The 17,582-nt window shown below is 50.2% G+C and overlaps 4 protein-coding genes across 4 annotated transcripts; 2 read left to right on the forward strand and 2 right to left on the reverse strand.

The window, feature by feature from the left end:
• Nucleotides 1-292: 292 nt before the first annotated feature.
• Nucleotides 293-1,877, reverse strand: JN550_000498 (uncharacterized protein; the record flags this gene model as incomplete). The annotated part of the gene is made up of 3 exons (XM_049316572.1): nt 293-1,005; nt 1,350-1,460; nt 1,751-1,877. 3 exons carry the CDS (start codon nt 1,875-1,877, stop codon nt 293-295), a joined length of 951 nt encoding a protein of 316 aa, XP_049177787.1.
• Nucleotides 1,878-4,927: 3,050 nt separating this feature from the next.
• On the forward strand, nt 4,928-9,603 carry JN550_000499 (uncharacterized protein; the record flags this gene model as incomplete). Its single annotated transcript, XM_049316583.1, has 14 exons — nt 4,928-5,261; nt 5,323-5,543; nt 5,600-5,879; nt 6,044-6,172; nt 6,226-7,001; nt 7,052-7,214; nt 7,261-7,620; nt 7,676-7,784; nt 7,839-7,889; nt 7,957-8,007; nt 8,069-8,133; nt 8,191-8,476; nt 8,576-8,809; nt 9,018-9,603. 14 exons carry the CDS (start codon nt 4,928-4,930, stop codon nt 9,601-9,603), a joined length of 3,645 nt encoding a protein of 1,214 aa, XP_049177788.1.
• A 790-nt stretch (nt 9,604-10,393) lies between these two features.
• Nucleotides 10,394-12,166, forward strand: JN550_000500 (uncharacterized protein; the record flags this gene model as incomplete). The annotated part of the gene is made up of 2 exons (XM_049316594.1): nt 10,394-11,309; nt 11,379-12,166. The coding sequence occupies 2 exons, from the start codon at nt 10,394-10,396 to the stop codon at nt 12,164-12,166; spliced, it is 1,704 nt and encodes a 567-aa protein (XP_049177789.1).
• Nucleotides 12,167-14,744: 2,578 nt separating this feature from the next.
• JN550_000501 (uncharacterized protein) lies at nt 14,745-15,811 on the reverse strand (the record flags this gene model as incomplete). Its single annotated transcript, XM_049316605.1, has 2 exons — nt 14,745-15,615; nt 15,669-15,811. 2 exons carry the CDS (start codon nt 15,809-15,811, stop codon nt 14,745-14,747), a joined length of 1,014 nt encoding a protein of 337 aa, XP_049177790.1.
• Nucleotides 15,812-17,582: the final 1,771 nt, after the last annotated feature.

Genomic DNA, 17,582 nt, shown 5'->3' on the forward strand with positions numbered 1-17,582 from the left:
GTGGGGAACCCACCCGGCGTATACCATTATAGACTCAAGCCAAGCCCCCTTGGGCACCGTATCACAAAGCCAATGAATGGTCGTCCTGATGGTTACCTAGTAGGCTTTTTGCTTAAGACGAACTCGCCGGGACTGTCTTGGCGAGTTGCTGTCCATCTTTGCAGTCTGAGTCGTCTTTAACTGGTCCAGGTAACCACGCAATAGAGTTTGTTAATCAGCTAAGCGCTATACTAGTGCTCAATTAAATGACTTCTATGACTCTTTTTCATCTCAACTCATTTCTAAATAGGCTCTAAGGATCAATATGAGCACCGTACTCAAGAAGTAGAGCAGTCAAGGTTTCTGAGTTCGCCTTAACGGCAAGATGAAGAGCGGTGTCTCCCCAAATATCCTTTACGTTTGGGTCAGAAGCAGAATCTAACAGAAGTTTTGCGACTGCATGATCCCCCGCTTCTATTGCCCTGAATAACGCCGTCCGTCCAGAGTAGTCTGACGCATTCCGATCCACAGGTTTCGTCAGAATATTACTCACAATATCCTCCTGTCCTGACTCTACCGCAAGATGTAGGGCTGTTGAGCCATCATGATCCTGCCTAGCTACATCAGCCCCCTCTCGTAGAAGTAATTGGACCAATGCCGCATTCTTGTTCTGGATCGCGATGTGGAGAGGCGTTCTAATGTGCGGAAGGCTCCCTGGCTCTGGCACATCCGGGACCTCGATTGATGTGTGGCATTCATCAAGACCAGGTATCACTGACTGACCTGTTGCCACTGGCCACGGCTTGGGTTGAGCGAAGGCCTCGCCTAGTATGTCAGACGTGGGGGCAGAATTTGAAATGTCGCTCGAGTTCGCATTCAGCATCAAATCCGATTGACGATAGAGTGGGGTAACGAGACCTTCCATCCTTGAATCTTCGGAAGCCGATGGCTTTGATGGACTGGTGGCATATGAGGATTGCTTAATAGCCACCTCCAATGCCTGCAAACGTCTCTTTTGGTTGAGACCTGAGAAGTCATGAATATTTGTAGTTCTTTCACACAGGCGAGTAACCCGACTCACGATAGGTTCTTTGTGCAATACGGTTCTGTTCTCTCTTTCTTTCCCTCTTTTCTAATTCGTGGCTTAATGTACGGGTAGTGTTTGGGACGTTCGCCTCCGCAGGCCTCATTGAATATATTATTAATGCACGGGTAGCACTACACAAATAAAAGCTGATAAAAGTGGAGAAGAGATAACACACGTCTAGGCACTCACGAGAAGAAAGTGGTAATTCAGGTGAACTTTGTGTTTCTGACAGAGTACATTAGTACAGAGTCTTTCGTCTCGGAGTAGGGACCAACGCAGTCACATGACAATCCTTCAAGCGGCACAGTCACGAAAAGCTCTACATTAGGGATGGTCACCGGCGCGACGAGCCAACTGCATAATCGTATCATGGGCTGATTGGTATCCATCAGTACTAGGGTACGGTTAATGCATGTCAGTCAGGTGCAAGATAGCTCTCTGTTCATCAATCTCCATTGCATGGATCGTACATGGTATGACGTCCAAGTTGAGTCAAATAACGCCGTTCACCAAATTCTTGCATCTCTCCCGTACATATCTGCCTATCCGAGTTCACGGATCGCCATGAATTCAATCCTTCTTTTCTGGAATAGAGAATCCCCTCTCAGGGATTGTGGGCAAGTTCGGCGCTACAACTCAAATTAGTCTCAATTTATTGATCTTTCTTGAATATTTTGTACTCACAGGCTCCGAAACCGCCATCGTCGGGGCTCTGGAGGTCGGCTCTCTTAATAACAGGTGGTGGGACTGTGGCTCCGAGACCGACGCCAGCCATGATAGCGATCAGAGCAATTGACCTGAACAGCTGCATTTTGTTGAGAGGTATTGTAGTAAGCACGGAATATAAGGAGATTCACTGAAACGTTAAGGGTCTCTGCAAAGGTCACAACAACAGGTATTTTTCAAGATATAAGTACTTTTTATGTTCCGCGATCCTTCAGCTTAGACATTGCGTGCAGCCGTGCTGGGACATGGCAAGAGCGGCATTCTTTGCCACAAGTATTACCTCACGTCAGCTACACGTAATGGATGAGTGTGCCGGTAAACGGACATGTGCTATGATGGTTTGTATGTGGCACACGTACAGTACCGTCTCGCGCCAGGAAATACTCAGGCACGCGCTATGTGTCTGTGGATGACATTACGAGAGGTAATTATTCAGGACCTATTAGGGTCACTTTTTACACACAGCGCTACCATATGAAAGCTCTGCAATGATGCCATGGCCACTATTAGCCAGCAGTCGTAGGTACACACACTAATCGTTTTGCACACTGTTCCCCTGCTCAAGTAGAAGACCCGTTCGTATATTTTTATGAGCAGAACGTCAATCATTAGGCAAAGAGATAAACGAGGTTTCCTGTTCGTAACTTTTCGAAAAAGGTCCACTGTTTTGTGCTTGGAGATGCATAGCTCAAAAATTCTCAGTATAGCCTCCAAAATCGGTCCATTGAATAGAAATCGAGGACGATAGTGATTTTATCAACTAGGTCATTGAGACATTCTTAATTCCCATTATAAAATGTCAAATACCCTCAGCCTATCAAAGGACTGTCCAGAAAATATGTCGTGAAAATATTAATCCCCAGCTTAACCCCTGATTGGAGAGGCAACCCGGCATGGAAAAGTCGGGTATCTCCAGTTCCATTGGCATGCATGTTGTTCCAGAAGACAGCATTCCCCCTTTTAGGATTCACCAATAAACCTTTGCCAGTATCAGTGCGAGAAAACTTCTCACCATCAGCCTGTTCTGAAACCCCTGGAAGGCAAGGAAAATAGGTCTGACCGCCAACACAGTCGTCGTTCAAATACACGAAAATTGTCCCGAGACGTTGGAAATCACGATCCGGGGCAGTTTCAGATACGTTGCGCTTGTTTGCCACGAAGGGGAACCAGTCGTAGTGAAGACGAAATTGTCCACCTGCGTCGTATCGAAGTAGCTGTAACGCCTCGACCTCCTCGTGTTGAACATTGCCAAGCAGAAGCTTCGTACGCTCAATCACGCACTTCGATACAGGATCCTCAAGTGGAATCTCTGCTGACTCGGACTTTCGCTCATCTGCGTCAATACTACTCTCCAGATTGGTTTTCAACACCCGTGACGGGCGGAATGAATTCGAGCTAAGGATTCTATAAGCAACTATCAGAACATGGTCGCGAATGGGGGAAAACATACTAAGTATCGACAAGATGGTCAATTTCGATGTCCCGGATGAAGCCATTTATATAGATCATTGCAGGATCGATGGAGAGCAACTCAACAGAGTAGCTATGCACGCATTCATAATTTGCTAACGAATGGTTGTTGTTTCCCTTCCAGGTTCGACTAATATACTGCATTCGATCTGTTGTTCCGAAAGCCGACAATGCGATGCTCAGCACCACGATAGACAGCAGATGGATAAGCCATTTCGACTCCTTTGAGACTCGTAAATACCAAGTCGTCGGAACTGACTGAGGCCGTAATTAGTTACAAGACGGTATTGCGCCGAATAAGCGTATACGATACCTCTTCACCTGCCATAGTCGATACTTTCTGCTTATACTCGACCATTTCACCCAATTGAAGACCGAACTGGGGAAGGAAAAGCAAAATCTTCTAGTAGAAATACGGCTATATAGTTTACTGTCGCGACTTAGGACCTATTTCTACTAAAGTTGTCAGTCACTTCAATCTACATACTTGCATTACTTCTCGTCATGCCATGCATTTAACGTACTGACATAACATTCTCACATAAGGATCTCGCCACCGTAAGGTCCTAGGACCCCCTGCAGTTACAAGCAGGCATTACGCTGCACCAGTCACATTCGGCTGCCCGGTAAGCCACCTATGCATGGCCTGCTTTCTGTTAGCGAGCTCGCCAACAACCAACAGCGAATGGCTCTCGTCCTCCATGTTGCTCACTGCGGCACAGGCGTCGCGCTGGGGCGGAGTTTTCCATGAACCTGAACCAACGGCATAAACCTGTTACCATTTGCATATTAAGTCCGCAAGCCACTTCATCATATTCGCCGTGACCCTGCCGCGATGTCTGGGGATTGCGGGGCTATCGCTCTACCTCAGAGCCATGTCGGCCCGCGTCTCCAATTCGGCTCCTACCTATCTAGGTTGCCGATCTTCGTGATCCGAGTCGCCCCCCAGACCTGTATTTTGGCTTGTCCTACGGTGCAGCTTGAGACCAGATTTCATTCCGCCCTGTTGGTGGTGGGAAGATCACGTGTTGATAACCTACCAAGATGGTGAGGTTACTCCCGTACTCGCAGGCCTTCGTAGCTGTGTAATAACACTATGCGACCCCATTGATGCCTCGCGATCCTTTTGTTCACATCGTAGACTTCACAATTGGAGCCTGCTCTTATCCTAGACGATGGAGTCCCTGCATTCGCGCGCTGCGAATGCGACCCACTGGGATGGGGATGATGCCTTCGGCCCCCAAGTCGGCACGCGATTCGATTTCACGTTATTCTTCGAGCATACGATCTTGACGAGCCTACCAGCCTCTTTGCTTCTTTTTGTGTGTCCGCTATACTTAACTCGTTTTCTACGCAAGCCAGTTTGCTTTAGGCTCGGGTTGCTACTTTGGACGAAGCTTGTATGACTGCGAGCGGTTCCCTACGATGGTTCTACTCGGTCAGCTAACCTCAATGTCGCAGGTCGTCGCAACACTCCTACTTGGGATTGAATTAGCGAATACAGTCCTCACTACCCGCGATGGCTCCTCGTTACGAAATGGCACTTCAATTGCCGCCGCAGTGCTCTCCTGCGCGTCAATACTCTCAGTGATCGCAATAACTTACGCTGAACATCGACGGTCACTTCGATCATCCTCCTTCCTAAGCACATTTCTGTCCATCACCATGTTATTCAACGTGGCGCGGGCGCGATCCTATATCAATCGCGGGGGACTTGACAGCTTTGGGGCTTTGCAAGTCGTTATTGCCGTCCTCAAGCTGGCTTTAGTCTCGCTGGAGGAAGTTCCCAAGCAGTCGCTCTTCCAGCCTGGATATGGTCGGTCGTCAATTGGTCCGGAGACACGGGGTGGCTTTTGGAATAGGTCACTTTTCGTGTGGGTGAACAGTACGCTATTGATTGGATTTAGAAACGCCATTAGTGTCGACGAGTTGCCTGAGATCGGACTCGAATTTTCCACCGAACGACTTTCCAACCGATTCCAGAGAAGGTGGGAAGAAGGTTAGCTTTCTAGCCTGCATAGTTTTATCTTTTCTTTTTTTATTAACTTGACTTTGTATAGCCGACAAGTCGTTGCGTTATTGCCTACCAATCACTAGCATGAAGGCTCTTGCGTGGCCACTTGTCGCCATTGTAGTACCAAGACTCTGTTTCACGGCTTTTACCTTTGCTCAGCCTTTCTTACTTCACACTATTGTCAGAGCAGTCGGCCAAAAGGAGCTATCTAGAGAAGTTATCGGCGGCCTCATAGGAGCTACCGGCCTTGTCTACTTCGGTCTGGCGGTGTGCTTGAGTAGAAGCTCCTTTCACGCTCTACATTGAAGCTGATTCTTGAATAGGTGACTGGGGCGTGTTATAAGCATGCGGTCTACCGATGCCTTACGATGAATCGCGGAATGCTTGTGTCTGCAATTTTCAAGCAAACCTTGGAGCTAGACTTGGCCACAGCTAAGAAATCGGCCGCTGTCACGCTCATGAGCACTGATGTAGACAGTATCGAGGCTGGATTCGTCATGATGCATGACCTTTGGGCAGGCGTTCTTGAGCTTGGTATTGGTGTGTTCCTCTTAGCCAGATATGTCGGAGCTGCGGCTTTTCTCGTTGTAGTACCAGCAGTGCGTAAGTGGCAAAGAATATAGAAGAGTAATTCTCAGCCAAAGCCTACTAACGATATGCAGTATCTACAGCATCGTCCCATTTTCTGGCGAAGAAAAATGGACCAGCTCGGCAGGCTTGGAACCAGGCGGTGCAGTCCCGTGTGTCTGCCACTAACCACATATTAGGGCAAATCAAGAGCATCAAGATGACTGGACTTGCTCCCTTCGTCGTGGAGCGCCTTCAGGATCTTCGCGTAAGTGAAATCGATAAGTCCAAGGACCTCAGGAAGATCATAATCTACATGCATGCACTGGGTAAGATGCTTTGGCAACTGTTCCTAGCGAGTTGACTATTGACAGCTGAACAGCACAATTCTTCACGACGAACACACCCGTTCTTGTCATTGCAGGCAGCTTGTTCTGGACAAATGCCTCCAAAGGCCTTGATGCGGCTGATACCTTTGCCACCCTCTCGTTGACCAGCCTCGTTTCAGCACCCATGACCAACCTCCTCGTTGGCTTTCCGCAGGCAGCCAGCCTGCTGGCATGTTTTTCTCGGATCCAAGACTTTCTCCTATTAACACCACGGCCAGGTGCAAAAAGTGTTGCTATCCCTGAGAGTGCGCCAATGCCAGTCGCAACACAGAAGAATGTGCACCCAGCGGAGTCGAAATCTGGCATAAAACTACGGAACGGTGGCCCATCGCTACTAAATAAACGCACTGGTACAACACAACCGTTAATTGAATTCTCTGATGCATCCATCGCTCCATCCATCGATACTGAGCCGGTTTTGCAAGGAGTAAACCTACAAATTCTACCTTCCACATTGACAGTGATTGTCGGTCCCGTTGGATCTGGAAAGACAACACTTGTTAGGGCCCTGGTGGGTGAAGCTTCAATCTGTGGAGCTGTAAATGGCATAGATCAGACGAGCATCGGGTACTGTGATCAGGTCTCGTGGTTACGAAACATCTCCATCCGAGACAATATTGTCGGGCCAACTGAGTTCGACGAGACATGGTACGACACTGTTTTGAAATGCTGCTTGCTCCATGAGGATCTGCAGGAGATATCAGGTGGCGATAAAGCGCTTGCTGGAAGTGGCGGCGCGATTCTAAGTGGTGGACAGAGGCAGCGAGTGGTGCGTTCATCAAACCTCGAGCGAAATTGCAACAGCTGATTGACGTAAAGGCACTCGCTCGAGCCGTATATTCTCGAAAGTCTATCCTGATCATGGACGATGTCTTCAGTGCACTGGACTACAGGACTTCTAAAGCAATCGTATATCAACTCCTAGGATCCAATGGCGTTCTTCGGGCTTTGGGCACGACTGTCGTCATGGCAACTCATTCTGGTGAGTAATCGATTCCAAGTATATACCGACGAATTAACTCTTGCAGTCGATCATATTGCCTTGGCAAACAACGTGGTTGTGCTTGACGGCAAAGGAAATCTCGATGTGCGATCCAATGCACAAGACATGACTGATAACGATGCCCTTATCGATCATTTACGAAAGACTGAGGCTCTCGTGACAGATGAGGAGTCCCACCATGAGAGATCAGTCTCCAGTGAAGCGCTGGCACCGAAGCCACAGGAGACACCCAAAGCTACCACAAAAGTGGACGACGCGAAGAACGTTGAACGGCAGAGAGGCGATCTAGGACTCTACCGGTTCTACTTCTTCTCAAGTGGAATCTGGCAGTACCTTACCTGGATGCTCATGGCTGCTATCAATATGCTTTGGTCCCAGATGCCCTGTAATTAAACATTCCAGCTTTTCTCATACAGTTTCTGACAGACCTACTCGTGCAGACATCTTCCTCCGCATTTGGCTTGCTAAAGACCCTGAGGACAAGACATATTTTGCCGGATACACCACACTTGGAGTGACTTCATGCCTCTCCTCGGCTATAATGCTTGCGTGAGAATCATGCTGCTCTTGTTTCGAAACCTCAAAATTAACTATGGCGGATAGCTTCTACATGCTCAAGGTTGCACCCACATCAGCAGAGAAGCTCCACCGAATGTTGCTGGAGACGGCGATGCGGCAAGTATCTATTAGAAGCAATCAGGACTGTGCTAACCGGTCACAGTGCAACCGTGGGATTCCTGTCCTCTACTGACTCAGGCTCTCTTCTAAACAGGTTAGTCGAAACGTTGAAAGTATCGATTCTGTCTGCTTACAATCCATCTCATTACTGATAGATTCAGCCAAGACATGTCTATAATCAACCAGTCCTTGCCAATGGTTATGTTGAATTTCTCCATCGGTAAAACTCTACTTCGCTCTCCATTCCTGTGTGCGCCAGAAAAACTTACTCTGATAGTGTTCTTCGATAATCTGGTTAGTCTCGGGATCATCGTGTCTGGAGCTGACTATGCGGCGGTCGTCATCCCGTTCTTGTTTGTAGCAGTTTATCTTGTACAGCACTTCTACCTTCGTACCTCACGCCAGATGCGCCATCTCGACCTGGAGGCTAAGTCCCCACTATACACCCAGTTCTCGGAGACTGCAGCTGGCGTGCAACATATCCGCGCCTTTTCATGGCAGTCTGAAACTCTATCCGAGAGCTTTGGGCTTCTCGATTTCTCCCAGAAACCCTACTATCTTATGTTCTGTATACAAAGATGGCTTACTTTAGTCTTGGAACTCATTGTTATGGTTGTTGCGGTTGTTCTGGTTACTTTAGCACTAAACTTACTTCACACCAGCTCAGCAAGTGCAATCGGCTTGGCGATGCTGAACGTGATCAACTTTGGGACAGGAATGGCCAACGTCATTGGCACATGGACTCGAATGGAGACGTCTCTGGGTGCTATTGCAAGGCTGAGATCATTCTTGGAGGAGACACCAACAGAAGAGGACCCAAGTGACGAACCTGAGCTGCCCAAGGGCTGGCCGCTCTATGGTGGAGTCGAGCTCAAGGGCGTTTGTGCGCGATACAAGTAAGTCTCATTTCATCGATTTCCTACTATCTATGGAATCATATGGTGCTTATTATTGTAACTAGCCCTGGAGACACGCGAAAAGTGCTGAATAATATATCTCTTGTTATTGAGCCAGGGCAGAAGGTTGGGGTGGTTGGCCGTACAGGCAGGTTAGGTTCACCCGTCCTCAGAGTAATTCCAGTAATACTAATAAATGAGCGCTTAGTGGGAAGAGTTCGTTGGTTTTGACTCTGCTCCACTTTCTTGATCAATCCGGGGCTGTGACAATTGACGGCATCAATACTTCAGGTGTTGGACGCCAACACCTTCGCTCGCGAATCACGGTGATCGCCCAAGACCCTGTCGAGCTTCAGGCCACAGTCAGAGGCAATCTCTTTCCCTTCAACCTAGAAGGTGCACCCTCGCAAATTGCTGTTGTCGGAGATGCCTTCATGGAAGAGGCACTCTCACAGGTTGGGTTGCTGAATCAGATCTCCGCGAAAGGTGGTCTGGAGGCAGATTTTTCAACCCTTGGTCTCTCGCAGGGACAGAGACAATTGTTCTGCCTAGCGCGTGCTGTCTTGCATCATAAAGTGATGGGAACCAAGATCGTGCTTGTTGATGAGGCGACAAGCAACGTCGACATCCACACAGACAGGGAGATGCAGACGGTCATGGCTGAAGCGTTCTCAGAGTGCACTGTGATTACGGTTGCGCATCGCCTTGAGACGATTCAAGATGTAGACATTGTGCTAGAGCTGGAAAATGGCAGGCTTGTTAGGCGAGAGGAGCGCAAAGGACGTGAAATATAGACTCATGAGGCTGCGGTCAGAGATGTTGCATCCACGTTCAAACTAAAGGTACGAGGTCTCGTACGGCATAGTTAAGCACGTGCTGAACACTGCTTTCATACATGCTCGATAATTCATATCTGCCAAACACATCCGCCACTGTACTTCGATATCGGTTCCTCGCTGCTCGTTTGCGAAATCAGATAATATTCAGAGGAGTGCTTCGTATGAAGTAGGAGTACTAGAGCCACATATGGTGGGGCACATCGTAGGACTTCACTGCATGTGGGGGCTGGCATGTTTCCAAATGTGCCCCACATCACCCGACGATGTTCTCGTTCCGTTTCTTTCGTCCTTTTCTGTATAGTTGACACTGTTGCTGGGGTCGGGGTTGGTGACTGAGCAATTACTAAAGCAAGAATGAGCTAAAGCGGCAATGGCACTAAGCTCAATTCGCGAACAAGTGCTGTAGTTGACCTGCTACATGCTGGAAGTCTCCGTCTTCTGACCAGAGAATGTCTACCGAAATATGCATACCCCACTTCCTGAAGGTAGATCCTTGCATATAAGTTACTGTATAGGGACGAACTACTCCAACAATACAGAGTGTCTGTGGGGAAAAAAGAACTGCCGACCTTGTAGAGAGACAGCCGAGCTAGTTTCCACGTTCTAGATTCACCCGTAAACCTCGACTTCCTGATGGGCGTAGTTAAAGGAATGTCTTGTACTTGTCGATCGGTGTCAGGAGTAGGCTAAGCAGAGCATCTACGATCAAGTGCTTCCTCAAGGACCAGGAACATTCTCAAACACAATGGCACACATTCACGCCCTCGAACCCCAAGTGACCAACTCCAACTATGCCAAGGGCCGCAACACCGGCACGGGTCACAAATTCCCGGACACGCCAGTGTTCCAAGGAATGAACAAACCCTCGCGTTTTGAAGGAGATATATACGATCTCGAAGTTACGGGGAATATCCCGAAAGACATCAATGGCACCTTCTACAGGGTCCAGCCAGACCACCGGTTCCCCCCAATTTTCGAGGACGACATCCATTTCAACGGCGATGGCAGCGTGACGGCCATTAGGATCGTGGATGGACATGCCGACTTCAAGCAGCGCTACGTACGCACCGATCGCTATGTAGCCGAGAACGCTGCGCGCCGTAACCTTTTTGGTAAATATCGCAACCCGTTTACGGACAACGAGAGCGTCAAGGGCGTCATTCGGACAGCATCTAACACCAACATCACCTTCTGGCGGGGTATGCTACTCGCCAGCAAGGAAGATGGCCCGCCGTTCGCCATGGACCCTGTGACGCTGGAGACTATTGGCCGGTACGACTTTGAAGGACAGATCTTGGCACCCACGTTCACTGCACACCCCAAATTCGACCCCGATACGGGTGAGATGCTGTGTTTTGCCTACGAGGCTGGGACTGATGGCTCCGACTGCGCCGCTGACGTTGTCACTTGGACGTTCGACGCCGACGGCAAAAAGACTGAGGAGCTATGGTTCGAAGCCCCTTACGCGGGCATGATCCACGATTGTGGTATCTCCAAGAACTATATGGTCCTCCCCTTGACCCCGCTCAAGATGTCCCTGGACCGGCTTAAGCAAGGGGGTAACAAGTTTGCTTGGGACCCAAAAGAGGACCAGTGGTACGGTTTAGTCCCGAGACGTGGTGGTAAGAAAGAGGATGTCATCTGGTTTAAGGCGGATAATGGTAAGTCCATGCTAGCGAAGTCTGCTGCCCATACTCATCCGTCTAGTCCTTGCTGATTTAGTACCACAGGCTTTCAGGGACATGTAGCCGGATGCTACGAGAACGAGGAGGGGAAGGTCGTCCTTGATCTTACCGTGGCTGACGGGAACGTGTTCTTCTGGTTCCCAACAGAAGAGGAAGTGGCAGCAGGGGCGCCGCTGAAGCCAAACCGCCTCAGCAGCCCGACACACCGCTGGGTATTCGACCCAAAGGCCAAGACAGGCACCAAGGTCAGCCCAGCATTTACTTGGCCGACCAGTGGAGAGTTCTCCCGCATCGATGACCGCTGGGTTACCAAGAAGTATCGTCACTTCTGGCAATTAGGGATTGATCCCAGCAGGCCTTACGACTTTGAGAAATGTGGGCCACCGGCTGGTGGCTTATTCAACTGCATTGCACGTTACTCCTGGGATCCTGAAAACGATATGCAGACCGGCGAGGAGGATGTATATTTCGCAGGGCCGACCATGACGTTCCAAGAGCCGAGTTTCATCCCGAGGAATGGAGGGGCAGAGGGTGAAGGGTACATCATCGTGCTTCTCAACCATCTCGATGTGCTCCGGAACGATGTCGTCATCTTTGACGCTCAGAAGATTGCTGCAGGCCCCGTGGCCACGCTCCATCTGCCTCTGAAATTGAAGCTCGGGTTCCATGGGAATTTTGTTGATCACAGAGACATAGAAGAGTGGCAGAAGCGTCGGGAGGGTGCGCTGGGGCCCGTAAAGCCTGCGAGAGAGCCTTTGCCGTGGCAGAAAGCGCTGGCCAATGGCCAAATCCATACGAATGGGGTGGCATCTGAGGTGAACGGAAGCCACTGATACCACTAGTTACGCTGACGATTAGCATATATCATATTACGCGGTATTTAAATTGCCTTCCAGTCGAGTGTCATTAACAGCCTGCACACCCCTAGTCCAACGTGATACATCGCTTCCGGAGGTATAACGTGGCGCGGTATCGATCTTGCTTAGAAAACATGATAGGGGTGTAGGCATCAATTGCTGAAGTTAGATCTACTTGCACAACAGTCCCGGGTGCTAAAGCTTGGCGATGGAAAAGCAGCAGTCCATCCAGGCATCAAAGACTTAAAGGATAATGAGGTAAAGCTATAACAGCTCAAATCTGCGTTGAAGTTGGCCTCACAGCTCCTGCGAATTTCCACTCCACTTATAGCCCATGAGTATGCCCTTCAGTATCCGAGATACCTTGCCTTAAGAGGCATGATTTACGGCGCTTTCAAGGAGTACCAGGGCCACCACGGTATCTCCAAAGACAAGAAGCATCGAAAACACTACAATATGCTCTGCGAATTGCGAAATTGCGTTGCCGCTCCGCACTGGTGTCTTCAAAACGAATGCACTTGAGCCGGCCAAACCAAAATCGAAGGCCTGACGGAAATACAGATGGGATTCTCCTTATGGCGAGGAATAATACAAGACGGGCCGTGGAAAAAAAGTCTCAGGACATCCGGTCACACGGCGGACAGGCAACGCACTGAAGTCACAGGGTACGTTCACTCTTCCCGGTATGCGCAATACCCGGTCCTGAAGGGGGTTGTCTGGTCATTGTAACTTTAGCAGTGGGCAAGAGCGGCTAGATAGACCGGAAAGGCTGATGAACTATGTTATTGCAGCTCAATAGTTGCTGAGTTTTGCCTGGTTCAATTGATGACGTTGGCGTTTGCAAAGAGGGGTATACTGGAGACAAGGAGCGTATAGTTCTCGGTAAGGCTGAACAACAGAACAGGCCACCGGTGTTACCCATAAGCTTATTACGCACGTCGGTGATGACGGACTCACCTTCGTAGATCAATATCCAGTTGGGTGTACGGCTTTCGTGTCACCATCAATCGAACGATACAGGTGGCTGGCTTGTCAGCGCGGGGAAAGGCTGCGGCTCGACGTAAACTTGTGGCGGGGTTTGCAGGCAGGCTGGCAGCGCAGGGATTGTAGAATAGCACAACATACTCTTGCAAGTGTTCATGGCATTTGGACGCGAGCGGGCGAACTAGATAGGGATTTGCCTGCCTAATGTCATGGGACCACGGAGTCGAGATCCACATCCGGAGATGCATAGTGCCCGGCCAAAGTACATTCTGAGGTTCTAGCATCAGACTCCGGCAAGTGACGTGTCAATGAAATGTGTTCGAGAGAGTCCCAGAAACTATTGTTGCCGTCATGTGTTCTCGCAGCCTCACTGTTTCCCGGCAAACATTCTACTGCGACGCGCGGTACATACCTAGGTACAATGCACGCGTTCATCGTAACGCACGGCTATGACTCGAAATGACCGCTTACGCAGGGCAGATGTGGAACAAGAAAAATAAGAAAGGTCTCCGATTCCAATAGACGGTCGCAGAAGCTCAAAGTCTGAGAAAGCAACTACCACATTCCCCACGGTATGCGGCTGGCTGTCAACAATCAAGAATCGGGCCGCAAAGCAAGAAAGCGAATGAAAAGAAAGAATGGAATGGCCAAGAGCGCCGCCTTCTGCAGGTCGCCCTATGCAATTCTGCCTGGAGGGTCGCGGGCTGATGCCAGACATGCAGCGTGTGGTGATTATTGTTACCAAAAGATCTGCGGGTCTTCCCCCCCTCTTCTAAGCTCCCTTTGAGCGCTGGCCAGTCAGCGGGCCTCGGGGATCCAGCTCGTTGGTAAGCGAAGCCCCAAAAGCTTCTTTCATGGTTCCCTTGCTTGTGGATAGATCTGGGTGCCGGGGGTGTGGTGTGTTGTCAGCGGCCTCGTATTGCGACCGATCGACAGCGGGGTTGAGGGTCGTAGTGTGCGCTGTCGACATGCGATTCGAAGACCACCCCGGAACTTGTGCCGTCGATTGCCGGATTTTGGTTTACGAACGTGCGTATGGTGAAGTCATTGCCGGGTAACGATCCTCTGTTGGGAAAGAGAGATTTGAATCAATCTGAGGAGAACAACACGGAAGAGGGTCGACAGCGTCAGCAGCATGGACTGGTTTGCAGTGTAAGGATTACTGAATTAGCTAGCTATTCGCCTCATTGGAAGGCTTCGGGGTAAATCTATATACAAGAATAGAAGCATCTAAACTAAGAATGCCTGAATAAGATGGTGTCGTCCCCTTTTGTTTAGCATTAGATGGAATTGCCCGTTTTGGAATTTCCGATAGAATCATAGAAAAGTCATCAAACCTCGCTTGACCCAGACCCGTCTTCATGATGCCTTGATCCTTTCCCGACCGAAATGCTTCATCTCATGAGTGTGTGTATGTCGTAGCGCCTTGCCGTCGTAGCCGTGATCGTGTTGTCATTAGATGTCCTTGAGATGAAGTTCCTCCGCCTCCTGTCGTGAAAAAAATGCAAGAAATCGTGATGTGAAGCAGCCCAGCGCCAATATCCAGAAAACCCCCGACCCAGTAGTTCGATTATAGCATGGCGACAACGCCAGCAACACCAGCCAGAACGGCACCAATGGCCTGAGTAACCTGAGGCGCAAGGCCACTCGAGACCTGGACCGGAGCAGTGCTCGAGGCAGAAGGAGTTGGGGTGTGGTAGGCAGTAGTCGGGACGTTGACGGTGGTAGGAGCCTTTGTCTTTGTGATAATGGTCGAACCACTGTAAGTCACCCAGACAGTAGGGTAAGCCGTAACGGTCTCGCCCTCAGTGGCTTCAGTCGTATAGGTGACTTCAATATCCTTGGTCTGTGTGACTGGAATAGTCTCGGTCAGAGTGTATTCCTTCGTCTTAGTTACAGTCTCAGTGCCAGTCTTTGTGACGTAAATTGTGCTTCCCTTCGAGACAGTTGTGTATGTTGTCTCGGGGCACTCCTCAGTCACGTAGACCTCAGTAGAAACGTGCTCAGTTACGGTGTACGAAGTATAAGCAATAGCAGTTGTGGGCACAACTTCCTTGATCGTCGAGGTCGAAGTCCAAGTTACGACAACAGTTGAACCGCCGACTGTCTTAGTCTCAGTCACAGGGCACAGGCTCGTAAGTGTGGTGTACACTTCAGTCTCTGCTGTTTTCGTAACAGCGGGGCCAGTGACCGTCTGGTAAATGACGGTGGCTACCTTAGTGACTGCGACACTGGTAGTGGTGTAGACATGGGTGTAGGTGGATCCAGGAGCAGTGACAGTCTCAGTGACAGGGCAGGTGGTTGTATAAGTAACGTCCACTTCTGTAGTCGTTCCAACAGTGGTGTCAGGAGCGGTAACAGTGACTTCGCCGCCACACTCTCCTCCAGCACAGCTAGTTACAGTGATGGTGGAGGTAGTGTAAGCAGTCTGAACATATGTTCTTTTGCCTGGTTAGGAACTATTCACATGATAGGCGAGTAGAAGATAACTCACGATCCGCCCTTGGTGATGGTGCTGGTAATAGGGCACACAGTCGTTGTCTCATAGGTAGTCAACGTAGTCTCATGGCCTTCGCCATGTCCATATCCTGCGAGGGCCGAGCCGGCCAGGGCAAGCAGAGAGAAGACCGCCTTCATCGTGTCGAAAGGTAGTAGAGGTTGGGAGAGCGATGGAGCGAGAGGCACAGAAAAGCAACCTTAGCGAATGAGTTACTTCGAGGGACGAAGGTGCCTAGGACGGCGAAGGCTGGATAAGAGTATATGTAGATGAGTTTGGCAAGCTTAGGCAGTCGGAAGAAAAGAGGATGGCAGGCAGCCTTATATCCTCGTCCCATATCCTATACAGCAGCTGCACGACGAGAGGGCGGATACTATGACATATCGTCATGGTCCAACAGTGTGCCGTCTTTCCTGACGCTGCAGAAGCGTGCATGGGTCGAATCATGGTGGAGGGGCCCGGGTCTCGGACTCGGCCTAGTACTGGGATACGAGAACGGCGTTGATAGAGCGAGGTCAAAAAAGAGGCCTGATCTGCCGCACAGCACCAGTAGCATGGGTCGTTAGCCAGGGTTGGTGTGGCTGGTGAAAAGAAAGGGCCAATGGCGACCCAGGCACTTACAATGCGCGATCAAAGTGTACTTCGTGGGTACCAGTGGGTCGTCGCTTGGGCGACCTATCTTGTCGATCTGCCTATCCGTCATCAGTATGTTTACTCTGGAGTAGCACCATTAGTTTGGAGGCTGATCTAGGAAAAGTAGCAAGGTTGGGACGCAGACTTATCCCGGTCTTCGGTTATGCAGGCCAAGACGAATCAGATGCAGGGAACGGGCTGGTTGTCAGGCCAAAAAGGCATCCAAAGGGTTGCATTCAACTCCCAGAATTCAAGGCTGAAAGCATGGTGCGGTCGCGAGCACCGACACGATGACGGCACACACCTCGCTCATCGGATTGGAACACGGGCTGGTCATCCAAGGCGTCCACCATCCGAAATGTGGGAGAGGAAGCCCGCGAGGCGTTACAAGGTCTTAGACAAGCCGAAGCTGTCAGACTCTACAACGAGATGGATGGACGTTTCCTTAATGAGGCCCAAGCCGAGCTGAGCCGATCAACATTGCGATGTCTCTCGGCAGCAACCCCGAAGGCCGACTTAGTTAACGATACTGCTAGTCACAACGGTTCAGGCCGGGCTATGGAGGCTCTTCCAATGGCCCTCGTTGGCGTGTCAAGGCGACAACCACGCAAAAGTATCGCGGGCACCTTAGACAAACCAAGGAAGTAGGCCAGCTCGTGTTCATGCAGCTAGTAATGCAATGCATTGTCTCCGAAGGCTCGTTGTCGCGACTCGTAGGGACCTAGAGCGTTGGCGGACAGGAACGCGGCCAGTAAGACGTTAGCGCCGAAGCGCGATGGACCACCAAAAACTTGCTTAGGCACATTCTCCACACAACCCAACCGTAGTGACGTCGAGAGTTTGGCTATAGCATGAGCTTCGCGTGACTCCCATACGAGTTGGGACGAGTATCTGCCCGGTTGCGCACGGAAAGAATTCCCGCTCGGCGCTCTAGGGACCTAGCTAGCCACAACCTCTTCAGTTCGTAAAGCCGCCTTCTCGCACGGCAACTCGTAAGAACTAGGGCAGTAGGGAGCAACCCCAGGCAAAATTGTCTGAGCAGTCATAGCAGCAGCACCACCAGCCTGAGAATTCGAGAGGTCGGGCAGATTGCGCCCAAAAGCGTGAGATTTGGATTGTGCCCCCTCACTGCATATGCACGTTTTGGTACAGTCATCGTCGACGGCTTGACATTAACTGCTGTGTGCAATATAGTGGGCGACCGCAGAATGCAGGATACTACCGGAACGGAGCATGTGTGCGACCTGATCGCCTTGGTTTCGTACGTGCAACCTTGGA

Source organism: Neoarthrinium moseri, assembly GCF_022829205.1.
Source record: "Neoarthrinium moseri strain CBS 164.80 chromosome Unknown scaffold1_Wmoseri_CBS_16480, whole genome shotgun sequence".
NCBI classification, from domain to species: domain Eukaryota; kingdom Fungi; phylum Ascomycota; class Sordariomycetes; order Amphisphaeriales; family Apiosporaceae; genus Neoarthrinium; species Neoarthrinium moseri.